The 17,417-nt window shown below is 33.9% G+C and overlaps 1 protein-coding gene across 1 annotated transcript; it reads right to left on the bottom strand.

Moving 5' to 3' along the window:
• Window positions 1-502: 502 nt before the first annotated feature.
• Window positions 503-16,752, bottom strand: LOC108366589 (glutactin). Its single transcript, XM_017621039.1, has 6 exons — window positions 15,993-16,752; window positions 15,750-15,905; window positions 2,962-3,279; window positions 2,509-2,884; window positions 1,409-1,605; window positions 503-1,326 (listed from the first exon to the last, which is right to left on the bottom strand). The coding sequence occupies exons 1-6, from the start codon at window positions 16,320-16,322 to the stop codon at window positions 712-714; spliced, it is 1,992 nt and encodes a 663-aa protein (XP_017476528.1). The 5' UTR covers window positions 16,323-16,752; the 3' UTR covers window positions 503-711.
• Between the last annotated feature and the right edge of the window lie 665 nt (window positions 16,753-17,417).

The following is a 17,417-nucleotide window of genomic DNA, read 5'->3' as shown; positions in this document are numbered from 1 at the left end:
CACGTCTGGATTTATTTCTAACCTCAAAAAACGTGTCTGTCACATAATATCCGCCATATATTTGGGGGTTAGGAATAAATCGTGATTCATGTTCAGGACACCAAAACACATAGCATATTCATATCAAAAGTACATGACACTTTTTTGTGGGGATGTATTAAAGACGTTGACAAAAGGCTGATGGATCTTACCAGCGCGGTTACGGACTTGGTCAATAAAATATCAGCAAAGTATTCACAATATCTATCATATTCATCATCGGATAAGTGCCGAGAAAATAATTGGTGCAGTCTAGGGTGATTGACTCGGTTGTTCGCAACCGGTTTCAACTGGTTTTTTTAAATTGTTGGCGGTTTTTTTAATGTTGATTGTCCGAATACCGAGTAAACCGGATTTTTAAAATCGAATAAACCATATTTTCAACTAGTTTAAATATATGCATACCCAGAACAAAAATTTATATATATTTATTTTGTTGAAAATGTATTTTATGTATATGTATCTCAATACTGGTCAATTTTCCACTGCAGAAAATTCCTTCAAAAATGAAAGGAACTTCGTCTAAATCAGTTAATCGACTACATACATGTCGTTTTCATCTTTATTTCGTGGCGTATATTGTGTTCTTAAGTTAAATAAATAATAATACATATAACATTATATGCACACACATATTTTTTGTCTATTCCAGCTTCATGTTATCTTGACCTATTAACCTAAACGTACCCCCTTCCTTGCAATAAATACAAAATCCAGTTTTCTTTCATTAGTCTCTTTGATGTCGCCATCATTGTCTTTGGTATCTTGTAGACTAGCCTGCTCATTATGGGACTCTCTTTCGGCCGCAGCAATATCATCTAAACTGTTAAAAAATTCTTCGTTTACCAAGCTATATCCCAAACGCTCTTCCTTCACGGCGATGTTATATTCTTCGAGATAATTATCGCCAATTGTAACAGTTTTGCCGATTTTTAAATAAGGGCCTGTTTCTTCTGTTAAAGCAGGCCAAGCCGGGGTATCTGGGGCTGTTGGTACTCCATTAGTCGCAAAAGAAGTCCAGAATGCAACCATGCGCTTAGCAATTTTGACGTCACGATTCAAATTTAGAATTCTAGCCCTCGGCCAAGGGAAGAGATATAAATTATCGTCGGTTAAAGATACTCCAAGTTCAAAAGGCATCAATCCTTCGATGTCTTCGCGGCTAGCGTAACGATTAAATTCGCCTTCGTAATCAAATGAATAAAGATAAGTGCTGTTAGCAAGTTTCTTTGCATTCGCTTGTAGCGTCAATAAAACAGGATTCTTAAACGGTATTGTGCTGCTCATCTATGAGTGTAATCAAATAATGTTAAAAGATTTTTCGATTTCTTATATGTGTACATATGTAAATGTTAATGTTAAGACTCACATCAATAAGACCGGGAATGAGTTTCTGAAAAGAGCCGTTCTTTATATCCTCGCCTGTGAATATTTCTTCCTGTGCAAACTTCATCCAAGAACCTGCAGGATCAGCTCCATTAGTCTGGGATATTATGTGATCAATGTAGCCAATGCCATCAAGTTGGTCGTCAATAATTGTCTCGTTAAAGTTATCAATAAAGATGTCTGAAATCAATAAACGCATTTGGCGGTTTCTTTTGAAAACATGTATGTACATTAGGGTGGTCCTAAAATGCATGTGGAGGGAGGGGGGGTTAAGTCGGAATTTTAATGCTCCCCCTAGAATTGTTCTATAACGAAAAAAATTATACTCCTTTTTATGCTGAAATCAACAAAATATTTAGAGGTCGCTCAAAGCGCTCAAAGTTTTCCATGTATTTTATATGAGGAAAAAACAAGTTTTCCTAGAAATGGTATAGAATTCTTGAAAATCAATAGGGCTGTTCAAGATGTGGTGGAAATAGTCTGGGATTTGCAGTTGGGATTGCATTTGCAAACTTTATGCTTGCTGTCATGACAACCGTGTGCATTTTATTTTTGTGAATTTACAAATGCAACGAATGCAAATTTTAGAGCATATGCACAAGATCCTGAACAGCCCTAATATTTTTTTCTATCGGAAAATTTTGTTTCTCTTCAGGAGACTGCCAATAAATATACAATTTTTTAATACTAGCGATTTTTATGGGTCCGCCATGGCATTTTTTTAAGTTTTTATGGGTCCTACAAAAAATAGTTAATAATAGAAAATGGTTAAATAAACAATTGGGTAATGTTACTGGAAGTCTCGTGAAGAGAAACAAAGTTTTTCGATCGAAAAATATTTGTTTTCAAGAATTCTATATCATTTCTAGAAAACTTGCTTTTTCCCATATAAAGTAGATGGAAACCTTTGAGGCTTTGAGCGACAACTAAATATCTTTGGATTTCACAATAAGAAACCATGGGTATAATTTTTTCGGTATAGAACAGTCGTAGGGGGTGAGAGCATTAAAATTCCGACTTTTTTACCACCCTAATGTACATACATACATATATATATATTAAATCTTTCATCTTAACATTTACCTTTTAGTATAAAAGTGCCAGCATTTTTCACACTACCACCAAGCGTGGGATAAGCCTTAAAATCTTCTGATGCTAATAGCTTCCCTGGTTGTTTTGGTAGTATTCCAGATGGACCGCCGATAACAAATTGCACCGCTCCATAGTTCCCCACGCCCAAATGAGCGTTGGCTTCACCGTGTGCACCGAACGCAGTCAATAACGCTGTCGTGTTCAGATTTCGCAAGCACTTGTTAAGAGCATCTATCTTAATGAGATTTTTGCAACCAGCGTGTTTGGATATGTCCTTAGCCGCCGGCAATGGATTGTCGGTTATGAAGGCAGGCGTTAAAGCCGTGCCAGATTGATAAATAACTCGGTGAAACAGACCATGCGGAACCTTAAGTTATTTTAGTTTTATTTGATTTTAAAATTTATTCGTTTGTATTAAGAAATACTGAGGCCGTTAAGACTTACCACAGGGCTCATCGTCAATACATTAATTATAGCAGAACCACCCACTTGGCCGAAAAGTGTAACCCGTGTAGGATCCCCACCAAAAGCTGTAATGTGCATCTGAATCCATTTTAGGGCCAAAATCACATCGTGCACCGCTGCATTTCCTGGAATGTCTTCGCTCATTGTGGATAAAAACCCAAACGGACCTAAGCGATAACGTATCGAAACCAGAACAATATCTTCTTCTAATAAATAACTAGGATTCGCTTGAGCGCTGCTGCCTTCGAAGAGGAAGTCACCATGAATATATACCATGACGGGTGCATTGCTACTGAGCTATTAAAAAAAATACAATGTACGTAATTTTTTAGCTTTTGAAATGTTCCATAAAGTAGTACATATTCAAGTGCAGATAAGCTAATTCTAAAAAATCAACGGTAATTTTTAGCCACTTGAAACTTACACATTGTTGCACTACAAAAGAATAGGCTATAAAACTGTATACTCAAAAAAATTCCAACACTTCTGAGAAAAAAGCAGCGTTGCCATTTTAGTCGTTTTCCGGCTAGATTTAGTCGGTTGCGACAGCAAACAGCCGGAAAAAATTCGATTTAGCCGGCAGCCGATTTGTTAGCCGTTTTGCAAAAAAAAATTAGCCGTTTTTAGCCGATTTTGCTCTTTGCCTTATTTTATTAAAATTCAGATATACAAGTTTTTATTTTTACAAATTTAGTGCTCCAAAATCTATTAGAAATGGCTAGTCTTATCTCTGAGAAAATTTTCATGTCGGACTGTGTTATATAAAATTGAAAAACAATCAGAAAGTGAGCCGATTTCAATATTTTTTGTTTTAAGCGAGTGACACAAATACACATAAACTGGGACGCGTCATTTTAGCAGATTAAAAAGTTACAAGTTTTGCTGAAATTTTGCAGAATTTTCATAATTTTTACACCAAGTGTGAAATCTGTTTGTAGTATATGTTGTTTGTTAAGTAATGAGCTACATATTCATAAAAAATAATAAATATTAAATAAACTAAAGAAAAATAGGCAAAACTTGCTTCAATTTTGCGTCCCAGTTTATATTTGGGAGAACGCAGCGGGAATTTTCTTCATACAATTTTTGTTATGAATGTCTTAAATTTAAGTGTGAAGTTTTATTCTCCACACTTAGAAAATAAAAGAGCACAAATTTCGATGTGGAGCAAAACTCTCTGGGAAGACAATACATGGTGCAAACATACTTTTTAAATTTTATAAAATAAAACTGCAGTAGTTTTCATCTTATGTGGATAATTCTTGTGACAAATACATAGTTTCGTGCTTATATTTTTGTATATATATTTTTAGCAGCACCACATCTTTATCAGAAAATTCCGAGAATCCAAAAATTGGTACTGTTACAAGTTGCAGGCATCATTTTAACTCGACCTCTTTCCTGTTCCACGGATAATGGTACATCTTTCAGAGGTTTAAAGATATTTTGCGTCAGCAATTTGTTATCAACCTACGTACCCTACCTCGGAAAAGCAAAAAACTATATATTCGAACGTTTGCTCAGGTGTACCGAATTCTGGCAGTTTGGAAACGCGCAACACTTTTAGTATTTTCATCCAACTTCACTAACTTCAATTTTTTTTTCTACCTTTTTAAGAAACAAAAATTTTTCTGCTATTGAATCTGGTGGCATGATTTTAGTTAAATGTCATAAACTTCTTAAAGGTGAAGTGGTCGGCAACAACAACGAATGTCAATAAATTAAACTACCTTCTGCTTTCACAGCTTTACCTGTTCATTTCTCAAAATATTGCCCTCCGACTAAGCAAAAGTGCCATACTTTCAGCTAATATAGCCATTTTGCGGGACAAAAAGCAACCTACTGAAAATGATCCAATATTTATAAGAAAGCAAAATTGTTTAATAGAAAAGAAAACGCCACAAGTTTTTAATTTATCTCTGTTTTTATATTTAAGTAATACAAACATGACTTCTGATGTAAAGCTTAGCTACGTATAACGACAGTTTCCTTAGTTAAACAAAAAGAAAGTGGTGTACAGCTTAGCTACGTATAAATAATCTTTATTAACCAAAAAAAATTCAATGGATTTACTAGTCTTTCTAATTGTAGTTTATGTATTTAAAAAAAATTCAATTCTGGTTGAAACATTTTAGCCGTTTTTTTTTGTACAATCTAGCCGGTCGCCCTGAAAAGTTCTGGCAACACTGGAAAAAAGTTTGAAATATGTTCATAAGACGTAGCTGTTAAGCTCATCTGCTACGAAACTGTTGGCAACTGTTGAACCCAACAATTACGTCTTGGAAACGGCTTGATGAATATGCTGCGAAATGAACAGCTGATAAATGTAAACAAATGAAATTGCAATAAATAGAGATAGTTGCGCCGATAGTATTCACAATTCAACGCTGAGCTGCCGCCGTGTTGAAAAAATCGTTCAATGTTATAATGAATTAAACAGTGTATAATTATACAGCAAACATCTTAAAAACATATATCGCTAGCTTAGAAAGAAAAGTTGCTAAGTCCCATTTTAAAAATTTTACAGGAGAGGAAAAAATCTTCCTATAGCCATTTTCTTTAACTATTTCGCAAGACTTTGAATCAAACATTTTGCGCGTTTAAAGCAAAGCAAAACTCCATAAGAATCAGAAGGATTCGATATTTATTAAAAGATGTCGTATTATTTTGGCCTTATCGGATTTGTGGTGCTTCTTTTGGACTTAGCGAATTTTCCTTTTACTGCTTATGAAAAAATAAAACAAGTACCTTTACAATTTTCGAAACGATGCGTATTCAATTTCTCTAGCCTCCTGTATCAAAATATGAGTTTTCATAAAAAGCAGACTTAGCAAATTTTCACTCTAAGCTAGCGATATTTAGAAACGTAGTATTATCATAAAATATTTTAGTTACTTTATCACATCAGTAATATAAAATAGAATATATTTATTTGCAACTGCCACCTAACAAAGCGGCGTTAAATTTAATATAAGCGGTGTAAGTCTTTTCGATCAGCTGTTTAGGCTAAGCCGAACACGTTGAGTTCAGGTAGTGTAAAAAAGTTGCCAACTGTTGAGCTGAGCGGAACTACTCAACTGTGCGTTTCAAAGACAAATAGCCAACGGTTACGCAATAGCTACGTCTTATGAACGCGCCCAATGAAAATTTGTTGAATATTTTCTAGTTAAGTTTTAAATTTGGGTTTTATGGGTTTTGTTTGAGAATCAGCCGTAATTTAATTGAAAATTCTTAAAAAAAAATAAATAAACATAACTGGCAAACAATATCACTTTGAAATGGGAGTCTTATGGATTTAACCGATACTGTATGTAAGTACGTTAGAGAAGATTTTATTAAGTATCTCTTCTATAGGATTTTTGTACGAACTGGGAACTATAACTCACGAAATCATATAAAAGGACTGATTTGGTTTGAATTCAGTAACTAATGGTGATTTCTTTTTTACCAAAAAATATTGCCCTTCCCTGGTGCAAAATGTGTTATATGTTACACTCAACCCTGTAAAAGGGCATGCTTTGGCCTCCTTGTCCGTGTCTACCTCACGCAATTCATAATAGGGGTTTCGCACGAGGCGATTTTTCAGGCAACTTTTGCGTTCAACTCACGCAGGGTTGCACGAAAAAAAAAACTGAATAGCTAAAAATATCAAAATATAAAAAAGTATCAAAATATCCGCCATAAAAAGGCGTTTGCATTGTCCAACTTTGCATTCTACTTTTGGTTGAACGGCCTTTCAACTAATCGCTTTCAACAAAGTTGGTCGCCAGCCAACATTTAGCCATTCAACTTTTTTCCCTGCAACCCTGCGTGAGTTGGACGCAAAAGTTGAACGCAAAATCGCCTCGTGCGAACACCTTTTAATATTGTTGTTTTAAGCAACTATCTGATTTTCAGGGCAACCATCACCCCTGACCAGGGAAGCCAACTAGTGGGGAATTTCAAATTTTGCGGGGAATTCAGTTTGCGTGGGGAATCGGGGAATGTACCATTTTTGTCAGCAATTTCAGTTCGTTCAATTCTAGTACAACAAAGTTTCAAATGGCTAAAAATTACCGTTGATTTTTTAGAAATTTCTTTGTCGCATTTGCTTTCATATAAAGAATAAACACAATTTATTTTTATATGGAAGAACACCGCAACAAATTCGGCAAAAAAATTCTAAAAAAAAAATTTTTCCACACTTGAAACTTGCAGTAGAACTGATTGAGTTAATAAACTGCATACTCAAAATCTTTCTAGAAAATCTAATTAAAAGGTCGAACTTTTTACGTAATTTTTTTTTTTTTTTAATATTGTACAAAGTTTGAAACTTGGATTTATACGGTTTTCGTTAAGAGTTAACTACATAATTATAAAAAATAACTCAAATTAAATAACCAAAAAAAAACTTATTGTAAAATCTTGGCAAAGTTTGGTGCGAATAAAATTTTTTCGACCACTGTATTATTATTATATAAGGCTCATTCCACGGTGACGGGTGTGATATTTCAACTCACACTTTAAGAAAGTTTTAAGTTGCTAAAGAATCGGTTGTCGAATATGCTAAATTACGTTCTGCTAAGAAGGAACATAGTGCTTTTGCGAGCGTGCGAGTTGCAATAGATCTGCTCTTCCTGATTTGGCTTTTAATATGCAATTGAAAACATTGTAATAAGCCTTGTAACCTCAAGTGTTTACACAACCAACCTTTGAACGCGGGATCCTTAGTCCAAGAATAAAAGAAAAAAAATTCGCGTACACTTGGCTTGCATCATATTTAAGTCATATGTGTTCAAAGAATAAATATGTTTTGAGGCGACTGCTGCAAAAAACGAAGCTTGTAGAGATTTATTAAGAAAATAATTCAAAATCAGTTCTACTTACAAGATTCAGTAACAAATTTGCCGAAAGTGTGAGAGTAAGGTCTTACTTTACAAGCAAATAGTACGCTATACATTGAATATATTTTGCATAGAGAAAAATTACTGGAAAGTTAAAAAAAACGTAATTTTTTACACAAAAAACGTCCAAATGACGTTAAGAACGTCAATCTGGAAACGCTGATTGTATGCCTTAGTAATTGTAAAGTACCTTATTTTTAAATAGTATGAGGCTATTACCTGTCAAACCGAGGCCGTTACCTGTAAAAACCGTTTTAGATACTTTTTTTGCCCCGACAAACGAAGTAATAGTTTCTTTTTATCCGTGACAGCATAGCTTAAGTTTTCCCATCGCTCGAGCAACATATCTTTATTATTAGCTTTATCCTCGCTGATCACAAACAGATATATGACACATTTCAGATTAGCAGATTAAAAAGGTAGCAGTCCCTGGCCGAATTTATTGAAGTTTGTCAAACTTTAAATTGTGACGGGTGTGACATGTGACGGGCGTGACCAACATAATCGGTTCTTTTTTCGAAAATAAAAGCATATAAATACTTAAAAGCAATTCGCACATATTTCCCTGTGTCATAGCCTTACTTTCGTCAGCTTTTTTACACTGTCCAAGATGTGTTTTCCTTCAAAAAAGAACTATTTTGTGTATTTGACATTAAAATATGCTTTGCTTCAATATATAATAAAATATTTAGTACTTGCCCGAAAAATTTTAAAATTACGCCGTTACAATGCTAACGAATTTTTCTCTCCAGTGACGGCTTATACAATGCAAAAAAGGTAATAGACTACGAAAATCAGTCTTGTAAATATTGAAAAAAATTAACCTCTCATATGGGTTTGTAAATGGTACAACTTAAAGTAAAAAAGTATCTGAGTTTGAGATAAATTTCAGAATTTTGGCTTTCAGTCTTGACAGTTAGATTTATTTACTCTTACTTACTAGAAATAATACAGTCATATTCTTTAGTTTATTTTCGTTTCATTCGGTATCGATTGCCGTGGAATGAGCCATAAACATTTTTTATTTTTTATTTGTTAACTAACTTTATAAAAGTTTGGTTCCGCTTATGAATACATAATAATAAAGTAAACATAAAGACCAGCAATATCGAGCCCTAACCGCCAAAATAACGTAAGAGACATTTTTTTCAAAGTTTTCTTTTTGATGCAGAAATATCCCTAGAGCGTCTAGATGCATTTCTGCATCAAAAAGAAAAATTTAAAAAAAATGTCGCTGACGTTATTTTGGCGGTTAAGGCTCGATATATTAAAATAGACAAAATATTTTTTTTTTGTAAATGGAGATGGGTGGCGAATTTTACGAAATTTCGGGCAAAATCGGGGAATTCTCAAAAAGAGTTGGCTACCCTGCCCCTGACTAAGCTTCAAAGGGCAGGGAATGTGCCTTTTTGCCTTATAAGAGTGTGGCATTTTAAGAAACGGACACAAAATTTTCTCACCCTTTGCCTGCGGGGCAAGCGACATTTTTTGGTAGAAACGAAATCACCATAAGTACATACATATGTAATTGATAAGTAATATACATATTTGTAAAAAAATTACCGGCAGATAGCGCTGTAATAGTTATTGCGAAAATTCGCATTTACTATCCACGACACGACATTATACTGATATACCCATTAATTTAGACCTCACTGAAGAAGGTTTTTGAAATGCGATGCGCAAATAGTAATCGATATCTCATCAAAAGGAAAGGCAACTATAGAGGGTAGCACAGGGCCATGCGGGGAGAGGCAAAGAAATTGAACAAAATTTAACGTCTGTTTTTTTAATTTCCGTTTTCTACGAAACGATCGATATTGTGTTAATCGAAATGACAAATCGCTTCGTAAAAGACGATGCCATTCTCACAGCTATAGACACAGCAAATGATTTCGAAAAGCTTCAACCTTTCAGAGAGTTGGGCATCAAATTGCCAAATGAAATTTACCAAAAAGTTGCCAGAGTGCATAAACGAAATTCGTGCTAAGGATGGGAATTTGAAAAATTTTTACTGAACGGAAGTTGAAAGAATCAAGACCCTGGTACTAGCACAGCTATATAAGGTGCGCCAAAGAATGGAAAACGCGAGGGCAACCTTTTTGCAGCAATCGAAACTTTCCTCTACGAAACGGCAGTAGGTGAAACATACTTTTTGTCTTCGAGAAGAATCAAGCGGCCTCAACGCTTAAGCATATGTAGGCAGCTGCTCTCCTAAAGCTTGAAAGATGAATTGGAATTAAAAAAATATATTAAACAAATAAATAATACAAAATGATGTGCGTATTCGAGTTCGTTGTGATGCTCTCCATTTTCACATTAGGCCTGCGATTTTCCACGGTGATAACTTGGAACCACCGCAGCATTCTTCTTCGTCATTCTGTGTCGCTATTATTATTTTCTGATACAAATTTCACGCCGCATTCCTGCCTATCAGCATCACAACCTTCACACTCATGCCTTTCTGCCTCTCCTTTCTTCTTTTTAAAAATACGCCTCCAACCTTTTTTCCCAGTATCGCTCAATTGTTGCGCGCGTCCGCGCGTAGAGCAGGGTAGCTTGGAATGATGCACATTTCTATGCAGCGGCTGAACGGCACTTTTCGCCATACCAGCTGTTCCTGGTATGGGTGACACCAGCCAACCGCAGCGGTACTAAGATTTTGAGGGATCGATTACCACTGCTCATTTATATTCGCTTGATAAAAAGTTGTTTGAGTAGGATTCAGAGTCGATTGAGAATGTTCTCTTCCGGATGTCGTTTGTAACTACACTCTAAAAAGTGCATGTAAAACTACTACTGAAAAGTGTTTATTTTTGCAAATATACGCACAAGATATTCAAGATTTGATTTGGAACATGAGTTCTTTGAAGCATACACATGAAATGTTTAAAATTACAAACATTTTGAAAGTAAAGATGTATTTTTTGCAAATAATCAATATTAAGTGCTCATATTTACTAATTTTAAACACATTGTGTGTAATTTTTCTCTACGTAAAAAACTTGGTATGTAAAATTAAACAGACAGTATTTAATTTTGCACACATTAGGAGAGGAAGCTGTTTACCTCTCTTTATATGCGTAAATATAAACAAAATTTTTTTAGAGGAAATTTTAAACATTTTATGTGTAAACTGTGAAATTGTGAACAATAAATGTTTAGAACTCAAAAAACAAATCTGAAATTTGTTCTACGCCACACATATGATAAGTAACAGTACACAAGCAGTGTTTAATTTAATTAACACGGTGTGTAAATTTGCATTCATTAAGAGAGGAAACTGGTTACCTATCTTAATATGCCCAAATTTAAACAAAAATTTTTTAGAGTGTAGGTATGCAATACCGCTCATAAAATCATCGAATCCCTTTATATCAAACCATAAGGCTATTTCTGAAGTAAAGCATTTCTATTATCGGTGTTTGACGTTTGTATGTTTCTTGGCTGTAAACAAATCAAAAAATTACACTACGAAATTTAACTTTTTTATGCTTATTACGAGTCCGTAAGCATAAAGATTCCATCAGCTCCAGATTTTACGAAAAACGAGGTCAAAGTGTCAAAAAATCGCGTTTTTTGCAATATTTTAGAAGGTCTACCATAAAAAACAACCTTTAGAACCTTTAACTGGGGCTTAAATTAAAGCTATAACTCTCGGCTACTACCCCTGCACCTTGACCTGATGGTCACTAAAAGTCATTTATTGAACAATATAAAAACACTGGAATAAATACTGTGCTATTGAAAAAAATAAATAAGTTTTGCCAAAATCAGTTTTTGCTGTTAAATAAATAACTATAAGTGACCTTAGGGTTAAGGTTCAGGGATGGTATTTTAAGCGATTGTAGTCGAAAGTTTAAACCTTAATTTCAGCCCAAGTGGAAGGCTCTATCCCCTTTTGTTTAATTGCGGTGGGTACTCAATCTTCGCACAAAATCAGGTTTTGCTGTTCAATAAATGACTATAAGTGACCATCAGGTCAAGGTGTAGGGATGGTATTTTCAGGGATAGCAGTCGGGACTTCTAGCTTTAATTTAAGCGTAATACCGCCTTTTGATTCTTTGCTAGAGCTTCAAAAATATTGCCAAAAAAAAACGATTTTTTGACATTTTGACCTCGTTTTTCACAAAATCTGGAGCTGATGGAAACCTTATGCTCATGAATNCTTTTTTATGCTTATTACGAGTCCGTAAGCATAAAGATTCCATCAGCTCCAGATTTTACGAAAAACGAGGTCAAAGTGTCAAAAAATCGCGTTTTTTGCAATATTTTAGAAGGTCTACCATAAAAAACAACCTTTAGAACCTTTAACTGGGGCTTAAATTAAAGCTATAACTCTCGGCTACTACCCCTGCACCTTGACCTGATGGTCACTAAAAGTCATTTATTGAACAATATAAAAATACTGGAATAAATACTGTGCTATTGAAAAAAATAAATAAGTTTTGCCAAAATCAGTTTTTGCTGTTAAATAAATAACTATAAGTGACCTTAGGGTTAAGGTTCAGGGATGGTATTTTAAGCGATTGTAGTCGAAAGTTTAAACCTTAATTTCAGCCCAAGTGGAAGGCTCTATCCCCTTTTGTTTAATTGCGGTGGGTACTCAATCTTCGCACAAAATCAGGTTTTGCTGTTCAATAAATGACTATAAGTGACCATCAGGTCGAGGTGTAGGGATGGTATTTTCAGGGATAGCAGTCGGGACTTCTAGCTTTAATTTAAGCGTAATACCGCCTTTTGATTCTTTGCTAGAGCTTCAAAAATATTGCCAAAAAAAAACGATTTTTTGACATTTTGACCTCGTTTTTCACAAAATCTGGAGCTGATGGAAACCTTATGCTTATGAATTCGTAATCAGCACTGACAAGTCAATCAAAAACAGCTGTAACATTTGCCCCAACAAATTTTTCCCCATTTTTGTTGCCATGTGTTATAGATCATAAGAAGAAGCTTTCTTTACTAGGCTCATAATTTTATTTTTAATTGTAAGCTTCAGTAATAGATATGTAAATAAATAAAAAATATTCGATAATAAAATACTTTACTTAGACAGAACTATACATGTTAAAGCAATATTTAAACATAAAGTGAATTTTAAAGTTAAAAGTTACTTACTGTGTTTATATTTTCAATATTTTGTTCTTTTGATTTTCGAAGCCGTCCCTGTTAATTTGGAAGAGTTTTTAACATTACATTGACTATCGATAGTACTATCGATGGTAGCGTTTGACACTATCGATAGTATTGCTGGAAACTATCAACGAGTAATGATAGTTTTTTTCTGAAACATGGAAACTATCGATGGTGGCAATATCGATAGTTTTACAACTCTATAAGCTACTATTCCATACGAACACAGATATTAATAAAGAACACACTTTCAGGTACACAGATGTACTTACAAGTTTTCAAAACTAATACTGGATTTCCACTAGGCTTTAAATGGCAATTGACAAAGTAGGGCATTAACCAATAACCGTGCCATTACATCAAAAAAATAATTATTAAGTTCATTTCCACATAGTATTTTTTTTTAAATGGCATACATTTTTTGTTATTTCAATGCATAGTGGAAATTCGACATAAATACATGAGTTGAAAGGAGCATTTAAATTGAAATTAGCAACAAACCGTGGAATTTTTTGAAGCGTGCTTTGACAGATTAGCGATGCCCTATTTGAAGGTCAGTGGCTTATTCAAACTTTTAGCAGGTGTTGCCAAAATTCATCAATTAAATAGAAAAAATTAAAAACTATTGCATGAAGTGAAAGCACTTGTGAAATGGACCATTTGAAAAAGCATTCGACCAATGGACCAAATGAAAAAAATTGACCAAATTTGGTCCAGTGTTGATATTTTAAGTACAATTGTACTTTTTTCAGTACAATTAGTTTTAAAAAGTACAAAAGTACAATTTACCTATTTTAAGTACAGTTTCAACATCAAACATACTTTTTGTGCAAAACGTTGAAATCTCTGCCAGCACTTGTGATTATTAATCCGTTTGCGTTTAAGTAAATGGACATACCTATATTTCATATTTGGTACGAAACGAAATTCTGAATTGTAATTTTGAAAGTAAACGTGATTATGAATGGTAATATTACTGTTGAGCCTTGTGGTTATTGCGATTTTTTTTTATCACCGGTGGGTGAAATATCCCTCATCGCTATTTATTTTGAAAAAATCTTTGGAAATGCAGCTAACCTATTGACGATCCAGCATAAAATGAAGTAATTGAATAACTTGGGGTTGAAAGTAAACAATTTTACGTAAATTTCATGCGTTGAAACTAAAAATTTCTATTTTGGACCTCCAATTTAGTGTTACTGATCTCATTTTATATGATTTATTTTCCCTAATATAAACTGATCTATCATCTGTATAAATTTTTTGTCGTTATTGTCTCTATATTTGAATGTACATCCCGCGACAAAATTATATGGTTACCCGGGTTAGGCTATTTCTTTTATATTTTTTCTAATTAATATTATTTTTTTTTATTGTCGAACAAAACGAAATAAATCACAAATTCAAAGATTGAAAAAATCAACAAATTTTCATCAAAATTCCACAGTTTTTATTCAGGTTTTGTAAACATTTTTGAATGCCATTAATTTTTTAAAAGGTGCAAGTTTGAAATGTCTAAAAAATACCATTGATTTTTGTTTCTTTTTTTTTTTTGTTGACCTTCTACCATATAAGGATGTTTGCATATTATTTTATATGAAAAAATTAAATATATAGCTCAAACTAGGTAACCATAGAATTTTATCCCGCGGTGTACTTTTAAAAATGTGGAATACAATTTAAGAATTTATTTATGTATACTTAAGTTAAACTGTAAACTTAATGAAACTTGGTTTAACTTAGTGGGACTTTCTGACAAAACTGGCTATGACTTTATGGGCTAGTTGGAGAGATCTCAATGATAAGTTACGTTAAATTAAGTTTATCTCAACTGAAGCTGTACAATGAACTGAAAGATAAACTCACTGTTGTAGACAAAAAATAGTGTATGTTTGGTTGGAAAACGGGAGGTAATGTATTGACGGAGATGGTGAAAAGTACAATTAAGGTCAAAAAGTTACAGTTTTTGTCGTTAAGTTAGTACAATTTAAAAATCTCAAATATCAACACTGATTTGGACCAAAACGGCAACCGTGCTTATGGCATCCTCATTCCCACAGTTCTGGCAACAAACCAGTTGTACCTTGACACAGTAGTTTTCTATTTATGTGTTAGTGACAATCGAAAAATTCTGTACGTGGATTGTAGTTTCAGTCATTCGAGTTTTGCAGCGATGTTATTATGTTATGATGTACGAAAAAGCGCCTAGCGATATGTTTACACAGAAAAAAGGTCAGATTTGTAAAAATCAGGACGAATTAAAAATCAGTCAGGACACTTAAATTCGACCCTGAAATCAGGACATGTCCTGAAAAATCAAGACGTCTGGTCACCCTACCTGAACTAAGACTTCTTTTCTAGTTTATTTATGGTTCGCCCCTAAGCCTTGTTCTCTTCCGTTCACTTCTGTATTCTAGTGCGATGCTGTTTTCAGTTAAAATTTAAAATCATATCACTTCTAACTTTTTGCATTTTTTAAAGCTGATTGATTGAAATATTTACATACTTGCATATCGATGGTCCTCTGCAATAAAGACACAATGCAAAATAAAAAAAATAATAATTACTACTGTTAAATGGCTCATGTATCTAATCCTTGTCTAATCCTTGTCTAATCTTTTACTTTAGGATTAGACATGGATTAGAAAAGGATTAGAGACATGAGCTGCTTAAGAGCAATATGAGTTTTTATTTTTTGAATTGTGAATTGTATCGTTATGTACATAATATGTTTGAAGAAGTATTACTTACAGATTTTGAGCTGACACTTAAACGCAGACAGTCTTCGAAATCAACTTTCTTTTTCCGCCAAGTTTCAAAATTGTACAAATCTTGGGAGGAGGGACAGCCTACGTGTGGTTTATAGGCATTTAAGATTCCTTGCCATGGCTCAATTGGTTGTGGAGGCTATAATCAGAAATTTTTAGTAAGATAGTTGTTCATAAGACAAAAAAAAAACACATGTAAACGACAAGCAAAGATATTATTATGAACCTTAAAACGAAGTGCACCAACAGGAGCCTTCGCATAGGGAATATCAAGAAATTGTATAATGGATTTGCCCGACCATTCGGTCGTAGATGTACGGCCGCGAACTCGCCCAAGCTCTGGAATCTCTTTGGTTATATAACGGAATTTTTGAACCTTCACTGGACGTTTATTGGGTTTATCTCGACTTTCATTCTGATGCAATGCTGGAACCGGCAAATGTTGCTGCGGTTTTTGTTTGACTTTTTGACGTTTACCACTTTGTTGGTGTTGCTGTTGCGCGTAAGCATTTAGAGCCAGGACTACCAGAAACACCACTAATATAGATTTTACCATGTTAACACAAAGGCAACGATCAACCAACTGAATTGAGCTTTGAAAAATGTTACTAGTTAAAACTGTTGGATTTCTTTCTCTGATTCGGCTTTCTTTTTTCTGATTTGGCTTTCTTTCCCATTTTGTGCGATTTCTTCTATGTATTTACAACTATAAATATTCAGATTAAATTAATTTTTGCATAAATAGTTATGTTTACATATTCATGAGCATATGCACAAATGTGCAAATTGACATTGGAAAGTTATATGAATAACCAATATGACAAAATAGTAGGGCATTTCCTGCAATACATCTATGATCATGCCCGCCGAGAGAGGGGTCAGCAGTTAATTGACTCGGGCCCGGCTGAAAGTCAGGTCAAATTTTTCAAAATGCAATAACATCCCTGTAGTCAAATGTACTAGTTGTAAACTACCTCACAACTAGTATGAACTGCATGCCCAACTAGTCAGCCAACTATCTTTTTTCCATGCAATCAACTGGTATTTTTAAAATGGGGATATCCTACGAGATGGCAATTGTCAGATTCTGGTCAGAAATATACCAGTTTCATACTAGTTCAAAATAGACAGAAAAATCCTAGTCCAATTATGGACCAAAACCACTACTTTGGAAGTCAAAAAATAAAATTAATTCATGAATATACAATTAAAAAAAACGTTTAATTAAGTACACTTTAATACATTACACATTTTTATTTAGTTTAGATTTGCCAATAATTAGTGTTAAATTGTTTGAGTATTAATTAAAAGGGAAAATAAATAGATACAAAAACATTTCAAACTTTCGAACATAGATTTAAATGCATTTTTTGATGCTACAGACGTTACTGCTTCGAAAACGCAAGTACGCATAGTGATAGAGCTTTTTAGAAAAGTATCGATACCTGTACTCATTTATAATACTCTAAAAAAGAATCGATGCCAGTACTCATATTTACAAAAAAGTATCGATAATACTCGTACTTCCAAGTATTTTTAGGGCAAACGCGAAAAGTTAACAAAAATCAGATTGCTTTGTTTACATATATGTACATATGACCTCTTTCTTTTTGTAAATTGAATAGCATTGGCTTTGGCGACGGCGAGTACC

This window comes from Rhagoletis zephyria, unplaced genomic scaffold, assembly GCF_001687245.7.
Source record: "Rhagoletis zephyria isolate East Lansing unplaced genomic scaffold, Rhagoletis_zephyria_1.1 Rzeph_scaffold_02326, whole genome shotgun sequence".
Taxonomy (NCBI): domain Eukaryota; kingdom Metazoa; phylum Arthropoda; class Insecta; order Diptera; family Tephritidae; genus Rhagoletis; species Rhagoletis zephyria.
The sequence above is the reverse complement of the archived record's forward strand: the minus strand, read 5'-3'. Positions and strand labels throughout refer to the sequence as shown.